The sequence below is a fragment of the Nyctibius grandis genome, chromosome Z (genome assembly GCF_013368605.1).
Source record: "Nyctibius grandis isolate bNycGra1 chromosome Z, bNycGra1.pri, whole genome shotgun sequence".
NCBI lineage: Eukaryota > Metazoa > Chordata > Aves > Nyctibiiformes > Nyctibiidae > Nyctibius > Nyctibius grandis.
Window position 1 is genome coordinate 78308481 of NC_090695.1, and position 22279 is coordinate 78330759.

Genomic DNA, 22279 nt, shown 5'->3' on the forward strand with positions numbered 1-22279 from the left:
GGCAATGAGCTTCCATGTAGTGTTGTGCTTATGAGATTAGTTGCTGTAGTGAACACATCTATACAAATAACAAATTTCGGGGAGGGGGGTGGGTTGATAGGAAAGCGTGATCACTGCTGGAAATAACTGTCATTTAAAGACATGAGAGTAGTTCAGTATTTTGTCAACTAAGTGGCTCTTCTGAATACAATGTTGTACTCTTCCTATACCTATTGGCTTTGTGAAGAGAGTATTCACTTTTCCATAACTTTAATAGAAATTACAATTTATCTGAGAAGCTGCTTATTTTAGAGCTGTTTCAACTGAAATGTGAAATAAAAAGAGTAAAACACAAGGCAGATACATATACTGAAATGCTTCTCTAGATAGCCTTTGTCCCTCTCCCTAGTGTAGATGAAGAACCAAATTCATCTTTTCTTTTCCCCTTTTGATTCCTGCTCATTGAGTAAATCCATTACTTACAAGAAAGTAAACCTTTTAAAGAGCTTCCATTTCAGCACATTTCTTCTTTGATTTAAAGATGTCATCTCAGCAATTGAGACACATAAGCTTCCTCCAGGCCTTGATCCATTTGAGCTTTGCCATCTGATGCTTTTGCTTTCAGATGGTTAGAAGCTGATTATTTGTATTCCCTTCCAGGGATCAAAGTAGGTTGACTTATTGCGACTTTCCATCTTCAATTTTATTTTTTTAAATTTTTTGTTGTTGTTGTTAGACTATGACTATGTTTGGCTTTTTCTGGTCCTGAAATGTCACTTACCTGACAGGACTTCTCAAAAATAATCTCTAGTGGTTCAGAGGTTATTTTGGCTATTTTATCAAATATTTTAGATTGAATTCCCAAGGCCCTGGTGATTTGAAAACATACATTTTATCTCAGTACTTTCAATTTGTATTCTTCCTGTTCTGTTCAGCAAAGGTCGTATTGTCAAGTGCCTGGCTGCAAAGCTGAATCAGAATATAGGTGGCCAAACCCTTGACAGTGTAAAGAAGCAACTTTTGAAACGAAACCCAAAAGTACACTGGATAAAGGTATGGCTTACTGTACGCAAGAAATATTTATTTTGCTTCAGTTTCTTTCAGGAATGTGGAAACCTGTCCTGAAATAATCCTGCTGCTATTATTTTGATTAACATAGAAACTTTAGATAGTATTAAGCATGCAAAAATGCAGTGATGGGGCCACTAGTATAGTGTGCTATCATGAGAAAACAATGGAATTATTTACAATTGCCTTTTTTTTTTTTTTTTTTAGAAAAACTATGAGTGTGACAGATGAGCTGAGGTTCCCCCCGCCCCCCCCATACTTTGAGGAACCTGCCTGTCCGGGCTATGCATTTTGCGTCCACAGCTGCCAGAGGACAGATGTGCCCACAGACACCTCCTGTCGCCAGGCCGGTGTTCTCTGCAGCGCTCGCTTGTGCGTGCATGAGCAACCTGAACCTTCCCTCCGCAAGGTCACCGCGCCCGGGGCCGATGCCTGCCCGCCCGGGCAGCAGCACGGCGGCAGCTCTGCCACGTCCCCACCCTCACCCAGAGCTCCGGGTGTCCCCCGGCTGCGGGGACGCCGCAGCATCACAGCGCTGCCCCCCGCAGCAGCGGCCTCCGGGGCGCGGTGGCGGCACCGGCTGCGAGGAACCGGGGCTGCAGCGCCGTTTGCCCTCTGTGCACCGTGCGACTGCCACAAATGCAAAAAAAATAGGTGGGAGGGGGGCAGGATATGCCCACTCCCGGTATGTCCTTGCATTGCCGCACATATATATAGGTGAGCCGCCAGCAGCCCGCGCCCCGGCAGCCGCTCCGCGCCCCCCCGGTAACTTTTCCGCTGGGCACCGCGCCGCCCGCCCCCCCGCACCGAGGGACAGCCCGGGGCGGCAGGGGGCCTCACAGCGGCAAACTTTCCGGCTGGCGTGGCCGGGGAAGGGGCTTCGTCCGTCGGCGCGGCTCCGGCCCCAGCGCCGGGCGCTCTCGGCCGCGCCGCGCTGAGCGGGGGGCGGCGCGGCGGCGGAGCCCCGTGCTCGTCCCCGGCGGCGAGCGCCGCTCCGGCCCGCCCCGCACGGGAGTGAAGGCGCCGGGCTCCGGCGGGCTGTGCTGCTGCTGCTGCTCCCGCAGCCGCCGCAGGAGGAGGAGGAGGATGGAGCCAGGCAAGGAGCCCCGGGTGGCCGCGGGGGAGAAGGCTGGCGAGCCCGAGCCGGCGGTGTCCTTCCAGGCCCGGCTGTGGAAGAACCTGCAGCTGGGGGGCAAGGGCCGGAGCGGCGGCGGGCGGCCGGCAGCCGAGCGTCGCACTGCGGAGCCCCCCGCCCCGCCGCCGGCCAGCGGCAAGGGGGACCTGCCGTCCGGCGCCAAGTGGAGCGGCTTCAAGCGGCGGAAGCAAGTGCTGGACCGCGTTTTCTCGTCCTCCCAGCCCAACCTCTGCTGCTCGGCCGCCGAGCCGCTGGAGCCGGGCGGCGTGTCCGGCTCCGCCCTGCGCCGCCTGCGGGAGCACCTGCTGCCCCAGGGCAAGGGGCCGCCGCCCGGCCGCCGCGAGGAGCCCGCCGCCGGAGATGAGGGGCCGAGGGGCGGCAAGGAGGGGCGGCGGCCCGGGGCCCACCTGTCCCACCAGAAGAGCTCCTCGCTGCCCAGCACCGCCTGCCTGGAGCAGCTGCTGCAGGGCTCGCCCACCGCCGGCCGGAGGAAGGAGCAGCGGGCGGAGGACGGCGGCGACGGCAGCAGCGCGGTGAGTGTGGGGCCCCGCCGCCCCCCGCGGGACTGCGCTAGCGGGCAGCGCCGGCGGCCCTCGGCGGGCGGTCCCGAGGGGGCGAGGCGAGGCAGGGCGAGGCGGAAAGGTGGTTCCCTGGGAGGGGAGGCGTGAGGCGAGGCAGGGGGGCGGCCGCTGGGCAGGGAGGTGAGGCGAGAGGACGGGCGGGCAGGCGGCCGGGGCCGGCGCTCTCCCCAGCCCGCTGGCGCCCTTCGCCTCAGGGGGAGAACGCCTCGGGGCCGCCCCGCGCCCTGGCAGGCCTGCCCCCGCCGCGGGGCTCGGCTGGGCTCCCCGTGGGGCGGCGGCCGCCTCCTCTCGCCCCGCCGTGACAGGCGGCGTGGCGGGGCCGTGTCCGCGCCGAGCTGTGGGCACGCTGTGCTGCGAGGGGTGCTGGTGCCTCGGAGCAGGAACGACCTCCCTCAGACCTTCCTTGTGTGAAGCACACAGAGATAAGGTGTCCCCAGGGCTGAAGCTGGGGTTCCATACCTGTAGCGCAGGTTCCCTCGCCCTCACGCCTCTCCCCAGAGCCGCTCTGCGTCTCTGTGAGAGCCCCTCGCTGCTGGTGTCTGGCCTTGACGCTTCCCGTGCAGCTTTCGCTCAGGTAACCTCCACGTTTTCCTTGCCTGGTTATCCAAATTGGAATTATTATTTCTTTTAAATTCTGCAGGACACCTGAATGATGACCACTAGTACAAATTTAATAGACTGTAGATAATTAATTGGTGGAACATACCAGGTATCGTCACACACAGCCGTTGGTTCAGGCTGATGAAGTAGTTGTTCTTCCCTTGCTGTTGGGGGAAGGCGGTGTACAAAGCCATAGCTCTTCTGACTGTCAGTTTTGGAATTAAGTGGTGAAGCTAGTGTCGACAGGGGCTGCCGAATCTTGGAATAAATTTCCTGTGAGAAAAGTGCAAAACACATGAGTCATTCTGGAGTTTGTGTAATTCTAAGCAGTCATCCACTCTTTGGAGGAATAGTTGACTAATACCTATTATTATTATATGTTGTCTTCTGTCATAATTAGGGAGAAATGAGTAACTGAACTAAAAGGCACGCTCTGTTTGGTGTCAAAAAGAAGCTGTATGAATATATTTGGCTTCTATCAGGGCTACGGAACCTGTGGCCATGGTCTAGCGAAGAGCAGTAGTGGTTCTGCAACAACTTGCAAGCATCCCTGGAGGTCAGCGGCACTTTCGTGTTCCTCTGCACAGTCAGCCCTCATCTTTGCAAACACGGGACCTGCCCCTGACTTATGTCTGAACCCCACGGGGTTGTTTTGGTGGTAAGCACGGTGCTGACTTGAGACTAGCGTGGTTATCCCTTGTATAAATCATGTTTGTAAATGTTTTAGGTCATTACTTCTTGACGTGGGATTGTTTTGATGGGCATTTAGGAAGCGGGCCTTTCCCTTCAGCAGTCAGTCACTTTCTTCCCCCACCCCTGGCTCACAAAAATGTATTGCAAGTTTTAAGTGTTATTGTTCGGGACTACTACTGTTCTGTTTTAAAGACTGTTACATCTAGGAATTAATAAATACGAAACTGTGGGGATTTTTTTTGGTGCTGCACTGTTGTGTTCACCAAAGAAACAACATCTTTATTTACAAAACATGTCAATTGTTATTTAGTTTTGAGGGCATTACTCTTGTTTTGAACAAGGTACAGTCATAACATTTGGAAAGAATACTGCTAATCAAAACAAAGTGGTACCCAAGCTTTCTAACACTTGTCTTTAATTAGCAGGATTATGGCCGATTGCTCCAGGCAGTTTCTAGCATTAATTTGGGCTGTGCCTGGATACCAACATTGCTATTTCTGGTATTAAATAAAGCTTGTTATGTCCCTTGTGTGTTGGTGGAGTTTGCAGAGCTGCTGGTTGTTATGTTTGTTTCAGAGGGATGATCTGAAACAACTGTTCTGCTATTCCATAATCAGCACATCCTCTGCTCTTCTCATCTCTAGACATATAATCTCACTCAGATTATTGAATCTAATTTTCACCAGTTTCATTGAGCTCTGTTGCGGAAACGAAACTCGGACTATGATGCGCTGTTGGACTGTCTTCCTTTGTGTGTGGTACTCTTCGGTGGTCTGTTACAGAGCAAGTACTTTCCACTGTGAGCGGCTGGAGTTTCCAGTTCAATGTATTTCAGGAGCCAAGTCTTGTACATGCTGCACCCACAGTTCAGTAAGGTCCCTGCCTAACTTCAGTCATGGCATTTACGCCTCTCTGAGGATTTGGGATTAGAAGTCTGGTAACAAAATTTTGGAATAATTTACATTTTTTCAAATCCAAGTTTTACTTACAGCAGCACAGACTTTCAGAGGTGTCCAGATTTTTATTGCCCAGCAGCCTTACGTGTCCAAAGATCAAAAAAATTCTAGTAACTAACAGAATCACAAAAATGAGGTTAAATTATCTAAAAGTAAAACAATACTAGATTACAATTTACTTTAAAATGTATTGAAGATTTGATTGAAATACAAGGGACAAGCAAATGCTAGTGTCTCTTTCATATCAAGCCTGTTGAATATTTAGCAAATACGTACACAAAAAGACTTACGAGGTATTTTAAGGAAGATGATGGAGAGAAATAAAATCGCATGAGACGTCAAATTTCTTGTGCTTTTAAGCTGAGATAATACAGTTGTCATCAGTGAAAAGGAGCACAAGTTAGCGTGGTGGATGGGAAGACTTACAATGTAAGTTGCGCTACTCTGTGGATTTAATCTTGCAATGTCCTTTTTGGCATAGTCAAACCTTTTCAAAATAATCTGAACTAATTGAATTGCGGCATGGCAATATTGCATTGGGCATGGACAGTCTGGCGGAGGCCTGGTTTTCTCAGCATAAAAAAAAAAAGCTTCTGTTGCAGGGAATAGGGTTAGTGTCTTGGCTCGAGTAAAGGTGCGCACTCAAGAGTGGAGTCTTACGCAAAGAATAACCATTACATTTGAGCACTAAATACTGATCTAGTTCTCCCCCAAAGGCTGAAGACTTCTCAAAGCTGTCCTTGAACAGTTTTGGGGACAGAAGGGCACCATAACAACTATATTTGTTGGTGGGAAACTTAGGTTCCTTTTAAAGGGTAGCTGAAGTGTAAACATGGTTTATTAGGACAAAGAAATAAACACAGGTGGAATTAAACATCATCCTTCTTCCAGCTTCCAGAGGCTACATGGCAGGTTTGCCTGTCCAAACCTTTCCTAACCCTAAACATGGCGTCCAGTCACTTTCATACAGCTGAGAGCCGCAGGACAAGTGCCACACCCTTGAGGGAGCAAGCCGTGGGTGATGGAAGCCTCTTGGAGTGTTTCATGGGCAGGAGATGACAACAGCCAGGCAGTGTGGCAAGGGTTTTTCCACGTGCCCCTTGTAATTTGCATCTCCTTGCCAGTAGGAGCTTGGATTTACCCAGCAGTGCCTGTGCCAGCATGGCCTTTCTCCTGAACGTGAGATGTAGCTTTGCATGGAAAGCTTTACGCCACTTGCAGTTTGTCGTAATCATGTAGTGAAAACCAGGAGGGTGAAAGTAGCACTGTTTCTTAAGATTTACAGTAATAAAGAACCTTCAAGTGTTTCACCATCTTAATCAGGGAACATGGGTGTGGGCATCCATCATCTTGAATCGACACTGGACGTGAAGAGCTCTTAGGGAGAGCGTTCCTGGCTGAAGGGGTGTCCAGGCTGCAGCCTGGCTGGTGCAGTGAGAATTCCTGTGGGCGTGTTTCCCCGGTGGGTTTTCTTGCAAGATAATGATTTGGTGGCAGCAAACTTTGTGACTTTTTTACGTATGTCACACGTTGCTCCATTAAGCTGAAAGAGTGGATAAGTTCTTAACAGCGTCCCTCACTATCTGTCTCCAGTTCTGTGGGGGGTAAATTGGAGATGTGGGCACGCTCTAGGGTTATTGCAGGGGGAAGAGGTGGGGAGGCTAGGGCTGCTGCTCAACCTGTAGATGCATAGCCATAGGAAATGAAGCTTCATTAGTTTTGCTGCACACAGAACTATTTGCTTAATTAATAAGGCATCCTTCAGACCTACGTTTGTGGGTCTTCAGGGCCAGAGATTGGATAACAGTGGTCTAGATGATATAACAAAGCGCAATGCAAGAGAGAGAGGAGACTGAGAAAAACTGGAGGTGTGTATCCAGGTAGAGGGTCTGTCTTATTCTCTCAATAATGTGCTCAGTACAGTTGGTGTAAGAGCGTGATCTGTGTGGCTCATGAGAAGGATCTGCAGAAAGGGGGAGTTCAGTGAGCTGGGTTGTACGAAGAGAGGTTGCACTTTCAGGGCAAGGAGCACAGTGTTGTACTGAGATGTCTGGGAAGGAGAAAGGCAAGAGCAGTGATGAAATGGGAGCAAAGGCAGAGCTGTGAGGAAGCCTGAAGAGGAGAGAGAAGAATTTTGAATTTGGTGTGGAGGGGGATGCAGAACAAACAAAAACCTGACTGGCACACCATGCACGTTTTTCTACCTATACCAGAGTAAATCTATATCTGGCTTAGAGCCACTGGAGTCAGTGAAGTTGCACAAGGGAAAAATTTGGCTTGTTGGTTCTAATTGGCATATGGTGCAGGTCACGTTTCAGTAATTGATCTGGACAGTGAAGGCAAAAGAACAAAATAAAGACAAAAGAAAAGGCAGAAACTGTCAGTGAAAAGCTGCACAGATAATGTCACCCAAGAGGATCTTAATTGCTATTTCAGATTTCTAAGAAACTGCACTGGGAAAGGTGAAGGTGGTGAGGAAAATCGAACAGTTATGAGCGTCAATTATTACTTTGTCCTGAGATAATGCTAATACAAAACAGGAAGAGCAGGAGAGAGCTAATTTGCACGGATATTTGGAGCATGATGTGAGGGCAGCAGTGTGCTGAGAATAAGATGGCAAAATTTTAGGCAACAGGAGAAAGCTTGCTTTTGGGAATCTGGCCGCTGACCCAGAGGGAATAAGTAGATGAGTAAATGTTTAGGCTGCGTCAGAAGAGCCTCGAGCTTGCTAATAGAAATTATGTAGGAACAGAAATAGCAAGCGGGAGTGAAAAGCTGTTGTTAACATTCATTTCTTTTTAAGAATGCTGTTGCAGTCTCTCAAGGCTGTTTGTTTCTCCCAGAGTTTAATTAGACATCTGATTTTATCAAGGGATGTTCTGCATTGCCTCTTTTGTTATAGTATTAATTTCTGATAAAAGGTTTATCTTTCGGCAGCTTGAGATGCATTAATCTGTTTCTTACTCTCTGTCAGCCTCTGACCAGTCTGTCAATATACAGTATGTTAATACAGTGTCTGTATATTACTGACATGAAAATCAAGAGATGGCACAACAGAATTGTATTTAATTATATCCTGAATAACCTCTGCTTAATTAACTGAAGAATCTCTCTAGAGTTTTCAAAGTGAGCTGCATAATTTTTCAGAATTGGCCAGTTTGCATTTATCCTTGTGTGAAATACTTACATATTTTAAAGTGAACTAGTAGCAGCTGTTGACTTAACTGTTTATGACCTCATTTAAGCTTTACTTTCTCCTTTTTTTTCCCCCTGCCTTCACTGCTCATATGTAAAGGTGTTCATAGTAAAATAATTGTATTGAGAATAATAGATAGTTGGTGGGTAGGAATTGCAATAGTCCTTGCACTGAAGGAACAAAAAAATTGTCTATTTTCTCCTGAGTGACTCTGCTGTAAAGTGATTAACTTTCAGTGTGAGGATTCTAGCTGGATTTCAAGTGACAGTGTCAAATCTCTGTTATTTCCGTGTACTCCATGTGTGTGTTTTATAACATACTGAATTATGTTGAATTTTTTACATTTAAAAAGACAAACAACTGAACATGGTTATAGCATTAAACTTTTTTTCCAAGAAATGCTGAAAAATGTTTTTTTCCCTCTTGATGAAATGTTAGATGCAGAAAATTATTAGGCATACCAATAAGACTTGTCATCAGTTACTGTGTTGTTGCAAAGAGAGGTACTTTTTAGAGTTTTAAAAAATATGATTAAACAGTTTTAAAGCTGCCAGTATGTCATTCAGCATCCAGCCCTGTAGGTAGTTCTAATTTAACTGTATTGTCTTGTGATGTGGTGCTAACATATTAATAGACCCAAGTATCTTTTTTTTTTTTTTTTCTTTTTTTTTCTCTTGGATGAATTGCTGGTCTTTGGCAAGGCAACTGAAGACTCTGCAATGACCTGAAGACTGAATTTGGCTTTTCCTCTCTAATCTTACTATTGATCCTAGATCTCACGTATTTTAAGTGTTATCTTCTAGAGAATTTTAAGAAGGTAACTATAATGTAAGGCCTGAAGCTGTATGTTTTAAAAGGAAATGTTTTCCTCTTCCTTTGTAAAAGAAGGCATAATTCCCCCCAACTTTTTCTGTGGTACACTTAATTTATCAAAACTACGAATTAGATCCCCTCCGGTTCACTGTGGAGTTTTGGTTTATGTAGAGTGTATGTTCTGCTCAGGGAAATAGCAGTGTATGTTCCATGTATTTCTGTAATGGTGAACTGATGACAAACCATAGCAAGCACACAGAAAAATGATCCCTCTGGACTTGTAAGTATTGAAATCTTGTGGGGTAGCTGATTCATACCTTGCTACCACGCCAAAGGCTTCCTATCTCAAAGACTTACAGCTATGATAGACCATCCCTGTCAAAAAATATAGATTTGAAAGTTTCACACTCTGTGTGTGAGGAGTGGGACCTGGGGATAAAGCTGTTGCAGTCCTGGGATATTTGTCACTAAAGCCACCTTGTTACTCATGTTTCATGTGAATGACTTTTTGGTGAAGAGGAAGACTACATCTCAGCAAATCAAATAATTAATAAGGATGGTGAGCAGTCTTCCCCTCCTTCGTGCTCTGCTTGGATGTTGCTGATATGCTTACCCATGCAGTCATTTGACCAAATAAAATCTATAGCTTCAGATTATTGACCAAATAAAATTTGTAGTTTCAAATTCTTAAAAGTGCTTTATTCCTTCCCTAAAGAGAAGGTATTAACTATATAAGTGACTGGAGGGTGATAAGTATATATAAAAGCCCTAAAATAGATTCCTTTGCTTGTTCCAAACAGAACTGTTAACAGTGATTAACATGGAACACCACAATGTAGGATAACTACTACCTGAAGGGTAGTATTTAACACTGCACTGAAAGATATGTACCAAAGTAATGTTGAAAGGACTTATCTTTTTTTAATCTTTTTTGTATTTCCTTCAGTATTTCTTTTGTAGGCTGTATCTACCAGTGCAGGATAACAGTGCTGTAAGGTATAATAGATAATTTTTGTCTCTGTAGCAGTAAATCCAGCTCTGCCTTGTTTGTGCTTTTCTGTAGCCAGTGGAATTGACATAATTTTGTGTTTGTCTGAGAAGAGATTCAGCAGCAAGTCATTAACAAAGCATATTGTTATGCTTTGTTGAAATTGAAAGCATATTGATATTCTCCCTTCAAAAAAAATTAGTTTATTTTTCACGTGGGCAAATCCGGTAACTTGACTTGTAATTTAGCTATGGCCCATCGATAGAGCATGTCATGGGAAGGGCTATGAGATACTCATAGCCTTGGTGCTTCAAATGGTTAGGTTTAGTTTTGCATCTCAGTGAGAAAATGGGAGAGACAGTAGCACTAGGTACCCCATACCGTGTTTGGGCATTGCATCAATACTTTCAGAGTATTGTCCGTTAAATCCTACTGCTGCTAGAGCAGTGTGATTTTTCAGCTTGTTCTTAAAGAAAAGGCTGAATATGCATAATGTTTGTGTTAACGTTTCCCTAGGGGAGTAATGATTTGGCGATCTATTTTGTTACGTTGTCATCAAATTTTTCTGTCTATGGTCATATGAGTTTCCAGCCATTAGCACTGATAGCAGTCTGGTAATTACTTGGCATTTTATCCTTACAAATGAGGGTTTATGTTTAGAGCATACTTTTCCCCATTAAACCCAGTTCTTGGTTCTTGCTCTGATACATTTGAGACTTAGCATCACTGATGCTTAAAATAAAACTTTTGGCTGTTGTTGGATATGGTGTGGTGTTTGTGTTTTACATGTTCCCACTTAATTCAGCAGGCAAAGCCTTGAACTGCTAAGTTGGGTAGCAGATGCTATAACTAGGTACCAAGCAATGGCTGCTGAATTCTTCATCAATTAATTAATTTTTCCTTGTGGACCTGTGTCTTATACCCCAGAAGGTACGGCCTAACACTACAGGAAAGCTGGAGATGATGTGTAAACGCTACCACAGAAAGATCCTGTCCCTGTGTTTTGTGTCCCTAGTGAAGCTTTTCTGACCTGAAGATGCGGGTTGAAAGAGCACGTTGACAGATTTTCTCCGGGAACTCTAAGTGCAATGATGGAAGGTTAGAGACTTCCTAACTTCATTGTTATTTGGGATTATGTAATTGCAAGGCTGAACATTTTTTGTTTCCCACTAAGTGGAGAAATTCTGGAATAGATGACTGATGTTTTAACCACCTCTTGTCAAAGGAGTTTTGGTCAACTTACCCTTCTTCTTCCACTTCCCTCCAATTCCTGCTTTACTGAGATAAATGTTATTTTCTTACTGACGTAACGTAGATAAATAGTTGATATCTCCAGGACTCTTGCCTTCTTCCCCTCCCCCCCCCCCCCCCCCCCCCCCAGCTTCCCCCAAAATGTAGCAGAGCAAAAATCTAGGTTGAATTAAAGACATGCTATTCTGATAATGTGTCTTGTCACAGGTGACATATACGCTGTGAATGTTGGACAGTATTGAGGCCAGGTAATGGCACAGCAGAAATACATTAGAGCTTTTGCTGTCAGTAGGAAGGGAACTTCAGCTGCTGGGACAGATTTTGTTGAGCTGTCAAAATGTTAAAAGTATCTGCAACACTTTCTCTGAACTGTCTCTTCATTTTGATATTGGGAAGTGCAAACCTCTGTGAGCAGAATTTATTCCTTCAGCCTGTATTCTCTGTCATTCTTGGCTGTTTGTGCTTTTAAATCTCTTTTAAAATTATTTTTTAGATCAATCCCTTCCTATTTTTCTCACTTCTGTATTACCGCCTTCGTACTAAGATCACAAGTTGCTGTAAAAAATCCAGAGGCAACAACAGTGCATACTTCTGAATGAAATACTGTATTTCAAACTTTGCTCAAGTATGTGCAAATCTGATTCTTTATAGTTTTATAATTTTTCTCTAGCTTCCCTCTGGTCATTTGAAAGGGGAGGGAGGAAGTAAATTTATTTCCAGAAAAACAAAGCCCATTTAGTCAATTGTTTAACTGCTTTTAACCAGTGGCACTGTTAAGTTGGTCTATAAAAGTATCAAACCAGTTTTTGAAATGCTGCAGTGTTCAAGCTTTTGCTCTCCTCCCTCCGTCCTATTCTGGGGAAGTTCTGCAACCGTTTCTCAAGAAAATCATATCCAAGAATGAGTCATGAAATGTGATATCAGGCAGATCAGATGTTTTTTTGGAGAAAGGCTGAGTGCTATTTACATAAAGAAGTTGGCTTTAGTCTGAACGCCAGGCATGTTATGGGTGGGTTGCCATTTGGTTTTGATGTATCTGATCTGGTGGCGTTCAATTTGCCGTCTCTGCTGTGCTTCTGATCAGGTGATCTCATTAGGCAAAGATGAATAATCCTTTGAAGGCTTGTGAACCTTTGATAAACAAGATAAAATTAACGTGCCTCACAGATTCGTTGTGCAGTATATCCAATTAAGCCATTCCATACCCTGCAGTTAATGAATATCCTTATTGGTTTCTCACCTTGTGCGAGCTGTTTTGTTTCATCTCTCTCATGTAAGAGATGCACATGCCAGTGAGATACTTGTTTGCTGCTCCTGATATGTGTTATTAAATGAGCAGCTAGACTGCCCTGTAGTAACTAATGGTAAATATTTTATGGAGTTCAGTTTTAGACAAATACCAAAATCTTCGGTTTAGTGCCAGAGGGGCAAGGACCCAGGCACTTTTCTGTTGCCTGTGTTTGGTTAAGGTGGCTTATGCTGCAGTTCATGTAATTATAAGAGGAGAACTATAGGTAATGTTTTTGTTGGTAGCTGTGAGCCAAGTTCTGTTTTCATGCCTTTTCTACCCAGTTCTGGAGCCTAGAACAAAGCACACGGCAGAGGTCACCAGCTGAAATGTCATTTCAGTCTGTGCTGGCTCTCTATATGCTGGCAGGCCCAATGCATGGGAAAGTTGTTGAGAACTTTTCTAGAATCTAATTCTTGTCCAGTTTGGACTGGACATCATTTTCAGCTGTGGCAAAGATCCCGTGCTCTGCCCAGAAAACCTAACTACCTTCCAGGGACTCCCCTAAGCTAGAAAATTCCACGTATTCATTTAAGCATTGGCTCAAAAAAATCCAGCTGATTCTATCTGGCAAATGGCTCTAAATTGTTGGAGCCAAGGGACGAAACTCTTTCCAGCAGGAAGGAGCAAATGCTGACTTCCTACTGTGGTATTTCCTGGGTGAGGAACGATTATTAAATGAAACTTCATGCACAGCAGAGAGTCTGAAGTTCTAGGAGGCTTGAAGAGAAGTAGAAAGAGTTATCAAACTCTGTTAATTGAAGGTAAGAAATGGAGCTTCCACCTTTCAGTTTAAGGATACCCTTACTCTTACAATTAAAGGCTTCTTGCCCTCTTTGGCACAGACTTTTTATATTCTGTTACAGTTTTAATAACTCCATTTTAAAATTTTGAACATTATTGACATTAGTTGGGTGTTTTGATGTTCTGCATTACTGTAATCAGTATAGTATTAATATGAAAACTGTTTTGTACCACAAGACCTGGGTTTTACAATTTGTTTTTCTACTACATTTTTATGAAAATAACAGTAATACCATGGGGGAATCAGCTGGAGTCCAGGAAATGTGACAGAATAAATGCATATTCATAATGTAACCCTTATGTGATGCCTGAAAATCCCTCTCTGAGTTACAAGAATTGGGAATTTTAATCTTTATCATGTTTGTAAGATTTATATCTAAGATTCAGCCAATAAATGTAGTTCAATATGCAGGGTAACAGTTATCTTCTCATGCAATTTACATGCTAAGATTTATGTTACAGTGTTTTCTGTGAGTTGGTAAGGAATAACAATAAAAATAGTCTAATCACCTTGATGTGTTGGAGATCTGCATTTCTGAAATGATATACAGAATGAAGGGATCTTCCTTTTAAAACTTGTATCTACACAGTTTGTGGGGTGGGCTGGATTGGGGAGTTGTTTTGTTTGGTTTTTTTTTTCCCCTGTTACAGCAGTCAGATACTTTGATTGCCTGGCTTTTGGACTAGAAACATACAGGGGATGGCTATGTGGTTCTGTGTGGGGAAGTTACACTGGGTGTGAGGCTGTAGCAGTATCTGGACATATAGCATGTTGCATATAGGATTCCAGATGATATGTTAGGTGTAAGTGACTTAGAGAAGTTTGTTTTGCTAAGCTGAAAATGGGTTCCTCAGGTTTAGACAGTTTAAGTGTATCGGTCATCTAATCTGGAATTTCTGTTATTTTGTGGATCTCTTACAGAGGTAGTGTTTCTTAGTCACCTAGTACAGAAGAGCTGAGCAACTTCCCTGTTTACAGATAACTCCTTATGCCAGCCAGGACTAGAAAAATGAAATAAGAAACATCCTAAAAATTCTGATGTGATAGAAAAAGAGGTGTTTGTAGTATCATGAATTATACCTCTTTCTGCTTTTCCCAGTAGACCCTTTCTAGCGCTGAGTCAACATGCAAAGTGCTGCCTTATTTTGGTTCCAAATTCTTGCTTATTTTGCTTTCTAATTTTCATTAAAACTGGAATTTTGAGAAAATTCTGTTCCTTTCCTGTGAGTGTAAAGTGCTAGAAAAAAATTGTCCCTAAAATAATAAATATACACAAAAGGAGCTTTTCAAAGACGTTCAAGGTTCCCCTGTCCCCCCGAAAGGTGGTATATTGAAGGACACAGCATGTATCTCAAGCCTTTTTAAATAATTTCAAATGTTTAGAAGCCAAATATTAACTGCAGCTGTACCGTTTTCTGCTCTTTCTGCCGATGTTCTGTTGCGCAGTTCCTCCAGACAAACGTTAACTTCAGGCCTATTCGTAGCAATGTTTTGAATAACAACAAGCTCTAGTTAGTCATGTATTGCCAGAAGCCTCTGTCAGTTGCAGAATTGCAGGCTAGTATTGAATTTACTTGATTTTTCTAGCTAGTGTTTTTAAATATGCTCTCTTGCATTGAAGACCTGCCATACTCTAGATTAACCATTTACTAACAAAACAAAAGCATAAAAAAAGCATGCTTTATGATCACTCCTGTTTGTTTCTGCTTATACTTTTTTATTGCTGTAATAGTGATCACAAATGACAAAACTCAGGTGGCGGTACATTTTATTATTTAGAAAAGAAACACCAGCACTGCCACATAATGGTTTATTAGCCAGTTACCGTATTACATGATCTGTACTCAAATACCAACTTGTGTCAAAATCCTGGTGTCAGTTGCTTTGGTTATAGAAGGAGAAGCAGCTGCTTACAGTACATAAGAATATTCCAATTTTTACAAATGATTGCAAATACCTAGAAGAGGAGGAAGAACTTTCATTCGTCCTTCCATCGGAGAGTATGTGTCTGGAAGCACTACAGGCGCAGTAGTCCAGTGCTCACCAAGAGGATGTACCAGGGCCTATTAGCCACGTGTGTGTATCACTCCTTCCCTACTGTGACATCTCTTCTCAGAGCTGTCTCTGGGTGTTTTGTGGGGCTCTTCGATGTGCACAGAAACCTCAGGATTCAGCTGTATGTGAGTGGAGGGGTGAGGAGGGCAGGGGGGATACCCGTGGTGTGCAGGCAACATGCTGTGCATGGTAGTGTGTTTTGTTCACTTCTGGTGTAGTAAGTGATGCAAAATGCCAAAAGGTCTTGACATCACTTAACTGCAATTAAGTATGGGTTGTTGTCTTTCTAAACACAGAGATCATGACATATTTATTTCCTTGACAAATGAACTGGAGAATCCATACCAAAGTTTTGAGAGTTGCTGTTTGGAGAGGTCGTGATACCCAGGAGAAGTGGGTCCTAGGCAACGCACAAAGCATTTTGAAAAGGTGTAGATGGGCAAGACAAAGCTACTCAAAATCTTTGCAAGTCCCTTTCTAAGGAAAAGGGTGTCAATCAGTTGCTTGCTCTGTCAGTCCTTTTTGTAGCAAAGAATGATGACTTTGTTCTGTTGATTTATTCTTATATGATTGGTGTAATGTGTGTTACTTTTATTGCTGTTGAGATAGCTGATGAGAGCCATAGAGGAAAAAAGAGATGGGGTAGTAAAAGTATTATAAATATCATTCTTGGGATGCATGGGGAGATGGCCAGTCATGGACAGGTGCTTTGGTCTGTAAGACTGCTGTCAGCTGTTGCTGGGAAATTTGTTTTAGCAAAACAGGTTTGATTTGGTTTCACAGTTCGGTGAAAACAGTGCATGTGTGTGCATGCGTGCGTGGAAGAGGAAGAGAAGCAGGTGAAGTGCAGGGGAAGACACGGGGAAGATGAACAGAAACTTTCATATTAGACAGAACTCCCTTCTGCTCCACTCTGTCATTGCCACGTGTCTTCGTTGGTGCGATAATTTCTGTACTAATGGTTTATGTGCTAATAGCAGAGGCACAATAAAGTCCCAAGAGATTTACTTAGTGAATTCCAGCAGCTTTTCTGGTAACTTTATTCATGGTCTCTTAATTCAAAGTTCTAGATGGAATAGGGGTCCTCCACTGCCCCAGCTGTTATCATCAGTGTAATGGACTTATTCTGGACCATTTATTTCAGATTTTGTCATAATCTTAATAGTATTGCAATGATAATACAGCACTTTAAAGCATCAGTAGCTCTTCAGTCTTTCCGTCTTATTTATGTAACACTCTTATTAACAGTTAGTGTTACAGGTAATGGGTTTCCATATGTGACCTGAAATTTAATTGCTTGGTAAGGCAGATCTGTAGGCCTCAATTATTAAAACAGCGCAGACTTCTGCTGCACAAGGGTGTGATGACAGATGGCATAGTGATGCCAGATTGCAGGAGGGTTGCACTACTGTGTCACTGTCACATTATTTGGGTACAGCCTTCAGAAGATACTGGTCTGTTCCCTTTCACTGCCCAGAATCTGCAGGCATGTTGTCCTTCAGATGGCACTTGGGAAAAGAGATGGGAAATGTTTTCTTTCATTGCAGCTTCCTAGGCCAACCTGGCTGAGGTAGTCATCATTTGCTTTTTATGAATTCATGGGAGAATGGAGTGGTTTTTGGCTATATATAATCCATGATGAAGTAAATTTTTCAGCACTTTGAGGTCTGGCAGAAAAAAGGATTGACATCTTTTATTGACTGAATTTGTTAGGAACAGGGCAGAACTACAGCCCATGAGTTTATTTTTAAAATATGGAAAGATTTATTATCATGTTGCTGAAATCTTTGTTGTTGGGCATAAGACTGAGGTATTAGAGACTTAGAGTAAAACTATATGACGTTATCCTTGTTCTCAGTACTAAAAATAAAGATTGAGATTTGAGAAGGCAGCAGTGTGAACATGCTTTTTTTTTTAAACAAATCTCATTGAAAAGTCAGTTATTTATGTCCAGTACGTATGAAAACTTGAAGTTTTATATATTGGCTTCTATCTGAAGTATTTGATATTTAGGGAAAAGCTTACCTATCTTGTGAGAAGTGTACAAAATATTTAATTTGTCCTGTGCTGTATATGCTTCTATGATGTATACTCCTTGTCACCTGGTGATGTCCTTGTTTGAACGAAGCAATAGCTATTGCAGGGCTAGAGTATGAATTTTCACAAAATCCAGGATTGCTACTTAATTCTCATTAGCCAGGTATGCTTGTTCTGGTCAATGTGTTGCTCATTGTCCAGGTTATTGCATCTGCATTATTTGTTATGTTATATAACTTAATGGAAATTATCGTTTTTGTCTTCATTGCACTACATAGGTGGGAACCTGGTGTTGTATTTCATAGTTTCTCTTCAAATTTTCAAAAATTCTGTTGTATCCAGTGACAGTACACATGGGAATGGTTCAAAGCTGCACCAGGGGAGGTTCCAACTGGACATGAGGAAGCATTTCTTTATGGAGAGAGTAGCCAAACACTGGAACAGGCTTCCTGGAGAGGCAGTCAATGCCCCAAGCCTGTCAGTGTTCAAGAGACATTTGGACAATGCCCTTAATAACGTGGTTTAACTTTTGGTCTTTAATGCCATGTTTTAACTTTGGTCAGCCCTGAAGTGGTCAGGCAGTTAGACTAGATGGTTGTTGTAGGCCACTTCCAACTGAACTGAACTGAACTGAACTGAACTATTCTATTCTATTCTATTCTAAGTGGGAAAAATTGCAAAAGCACTGATGACAATAACAAGCAAAATAGCTCTGTTCCAGTTATTCAGCAAGATCGGGAGGCTTCTGGAGTTCACTGTATTTGTTCGTCAGAAAAAAGAAGCATTTTAATAAAGTTCTTCTCTTAGCCTGTCAGAGGAATTGCTTTCCTAAATAGAGATAATGTCAACTGAGTTGCAATTCTCAATTCACTGTGTTGTAGTTTGCTTAGACAAACAGAAAACCAATGTCATTTCTCCTGTTTGGGAATCTACTGTTGTAACTCATGGGAGAAGAATAAACTAGCATTATTTATTTATTTATTTATTTATTTATTGTATATCAGAAAGGGCCAACATGCTGTAAGTAACACATTTTATTTGTGCTGCTTGATTGTCTATAATGGAAAAAATGCCTGGAGGCCTAAAATACATTTGAGTGGTGTTTTTTGTTTTTTTTTTTTCAAAATGACACTGTGGCTTCCAAAAAAATAATTGAAAAAAGTTACACACACCAGGTTTTTTTCCCCTGTAGAAGTCATGCATCAGTTCATGAGCAGTGTCTAAATAAAGTGATTAGAAACTATGAAAGACAAGAGTATTACTGGGCTAGCCATTATAAAAATAAGCAGGAAGAGAAATCTTTTGTGCGTCTCTATGGCAGATGTCTAATACTATTTTCTGCAGAGCAGCTGTAGTCGCTGTAAAGGGTTGCCAGTTAGAGTACTCTCCTAATAATGCAGAACTAGATTCTGCATCACCTCAATCATTGGTGCCCAGATATAGTGTCTGTTTATAATTGGTAAATGTTAAAAAACAGACATAAAATCAGCCCTATCCCTCTTCCCTCTCTTGCTTAATCCCAACAGCTTTCCTTGTTTTTGTAGGTTTGGCTTTTATAGTACTTTACACCAACAGGGGGCAAGAAATTTTTTTATGATCCAAAGTGGTTGTATTATGATTCACCTGTTCTGCTTGTCTTTATATGTAAAATGTTTCTGGTTTAGAGGTTGACTTCCCTTCACAAGGCTGTTATATTTGTTTTTGTTGTATTGATATCAATTTTAAAATAGACATGTGTGTTGATCTGTGCTGATCTAGTAGTATTTTTCTTAAATATCTTCTGTTACTTTTCAGTGAGATCCTCTGAGAGTCCTCCATCACCTTAAAATGCCATGAGAAAAAAATTAGGCACGTAATAACTGGCCTAGGAATAAGCTCCTCTCCAAGTCAAGCAGCTTTCCAGCCCGCAGAGGAGCTTTCCAGTACAATTACTTTCAAAACATGAAACATACTTGCTGAGTGACCTAGTCACGGCAGCATGAGATTAATGTGCTCTGCTTGTAAATATGATGTTGAGTTGTGGTTTGGGAAAAAATCTTTGTGCTTCCTGAAGTGTATGATTTGAATGGTGATAATACACCTGTTTTGTCAAGAATAACTAGTCGTGGATTTTCTTTACCAGTTCATTTAGGGGAAAGAAACTTTCTGATAATTGGTATTTTAGTTTCTTAGCAGATCAATAAATCCAATTACAAAGCTTTTATCAGAAGTCCACCAAATTTTTATTTTAAACTTCAAACTGAAATAATCAATTTTTTTGTTATTACCTAGAGATGGTAATGCACAAACATACAGGGAAAGGAAAGAAAAGGTTTTGTCCACAGAAGTTTAAGGTGAGATGTAGTCTCATAAAATATGATAGCAGTGATAGCAGTCACAAGCAAACAGCAGAGGAGGACAGTGAGACAGTTAAAAGCAGAAGAATAAACAACCATCAGCTACTCTGTTCAGTAATTGCTGTTTCTAAAGCAGCTACTTAGAAACTGACGTAGGTGATCTCTTATGTGAAACTCTGATTAATTTGTTGCCTTGCATGTCAGTGAAATGCGATATGTGGAAAATATGCCAGACTCTTCCTTCAGGATGGGAAAGATACTGCTAAGAAAACAATGAACTTTTTGATAAAGAAGGAAAACTGTATTTTAATGTGAATGAAAGCTGACTTTTCTCCCCAAGGTGTTTGTTTTTCAAAACTGGGCCATATAAAAGGGAGCTTCAAGCAGTGGAGTGCTGGATCCATCACTGGGGTTGGGGTATACTAATTCATTACACTTTCCCATCTGCCTGCAGGTTCTGGATACCTCCTCTAGAATCCATTTTGTGCCACCAGGGTAAGTTAATCGACTTAAGCTGCTAGAAAATTAATCCCTTTCACTTAGTGGTCACAAAATTGCTTGATCTAATGCATGGGAAGAAAACCTCTCTTGAGAGACTGGGAGGATCCCATATGACCGTAGTCTGATGGTTAGGACATTTCAGTGGGTGTAAGCTGACGTTATTAAATTCCAGCTCCAAAGTAGGCAGAACAAGATGCATTTGAACTTGTCTCAGCTACATCGTAAGATTGTTCTACAAAGGGATATTGTGTTTAAAGTGAGTATGTTACTGCCTTCTGTTTGTTTTCTCTCATGCCCTGAAGGGTAGGCATACACCAAGCATTCCTGCCTTACAGCTTTGCCCAGGGTGCCTGGGTGAGAAGGTGATTTCAGTGAAAATACTGAGAGGGTTTGGACAAGGGGTGGGGTTCAGAACAGTTCTGTGGTGTCAAGTGTCTGAAACCTTGATATCTGGAAGGCTTTGCTGGTGGAAATCAAAGTGCAGACTTCACGTGCACCTACATCTAGATGGCACTTGATGAGGGATGCTGAGGGTCTCAGTGTCAGTGTTGGATACGAGTTCTTCCAAGTTCAGCTGTGTGTCTCATGAAATTCCTTCAGTGATCATTTTTAAGACATGACCTTGAGCCAAAAGGCTGTCAAGAATGTTATTTGATAAACAGGAGAATATTTTTTTGTTTGGTTTGGTTGAGAATATCGCATAAGGACTTGTGACATAAAGGATAGGTATAAACAGTAGCATCAAATCCCAGAATCTCTAACACTTCAGTGTAACAAAAGCATAAGTGCCTGCAGAGATGTATGAGATGCACAGGTCAGACTTGGATTACACTGCCTTCCTCACCCAGAGATTTTGCTTAGGCAATGTCATCTTTAGTTTGTGTCAGGACTTGCAAATGACCCTGTCCGACAGAAGACCTTCAGAAATTTGATATCTGCAACCTTTCATTGACCATTTCTCACCTGTTTTGGCCTATTGTAGACTGGCATCACCTGTAGAAGTGGCATCACATTTCTGAGCCAATCCTGACAGGATGTATTTTTGTAGTCTGTAGTGTTGCGTGCACTGTATTTAATATCATATCACTTCTGAATAACTGTAGTCTTTGTTTTTGTGTGCTGCTGTAGTATCTGACATTTTTAATATTATTGTTTGTTGTGCAGTCAACGTTCTGCTAAAACAAAAGAGTTGAGGTAGTTAATCACATGTATTTTGGTCAAAGGAGAACTTGGGAGTTTTAAAGTGGAAGGTTGAATATTTTTATGTGTAAAATGCTATGGATTATTTGTAAAAATGAAACAAGACAGCCTTTCTCTCCCCTGTGATCTAGCAGCAGCTTGACAGTACACGTGTGCAGGTAATACACAGAGTTTATTCCAGAGCCTTTCCACCTAAGAGCACGCATGCCTGTGATAACCCGGGAACCCTCTTGCCCCTGAGCTTTAATATTCTGTGGTTCAGTCTCAGACATTCTTCTTCCTTGCTCCTCCTCCCCACCCACACATCTTAAGTTTTATTTGCACTGTGTGGGATTTATCTTAATTTGCTTTACTTTCTGACTTTTATTACTTCAAGTGTGGATTATCTGAATGAAAATATGGTGAGTGGTTTAAATATACGCTTGTATTTAAGATGATACTTGCTTAATAGATGATTGATATTTTTACCATTCCCACCAGCACCTCCTTATTTTTTCCCCAGTAGAAGTAGAATGTTTCATTGACAGTGAAACGTTCAGCTTCTTACGGTCCTAGACTGTGAGACATGGAAATTGTGGTCTTCTGGTTTCAGAATGGTCCTGTCCTGTGACACTGCTGTGCACTTGGAGATTTACTGCAGGTAATCTCCTGGTCAGTAGCTGCAGACAGACTTGATTTACACTGAGTTCTATATGTATATGTTTTTTTCCTTCCTCGTGTGGTTGATCTAGGCAGAGAAGAAACATGGTTGAAATGGAGCAATATCATTTAGGCAATCGAAGAAAAGCTAATTAGCA

General features: G+C 42.5%; 1 protein-coding gene across 1 annotated transcript in view; it reads left to right on the forward strand.

Moving 5' to 3' along the window:
- Positions 1-2133: 2133 nt before the first annotated feature.
- The window catches only part of MCTP1 (multiple C2 and transmembrane domain containing 1), a 276216-nt gene continuing 256070 nt past the window's right edge, over positions 2134-22279 (forward strand). The window contains exon 1 of the mRNA XM_068422462.1: positions 2134-2715. Within this exon, the coding sequence (XP_068278563.1) occupies positions 2134-2715 (582 nt within the window). The remainder of the gene's footprint in view (positions 2716-22279) is intronic.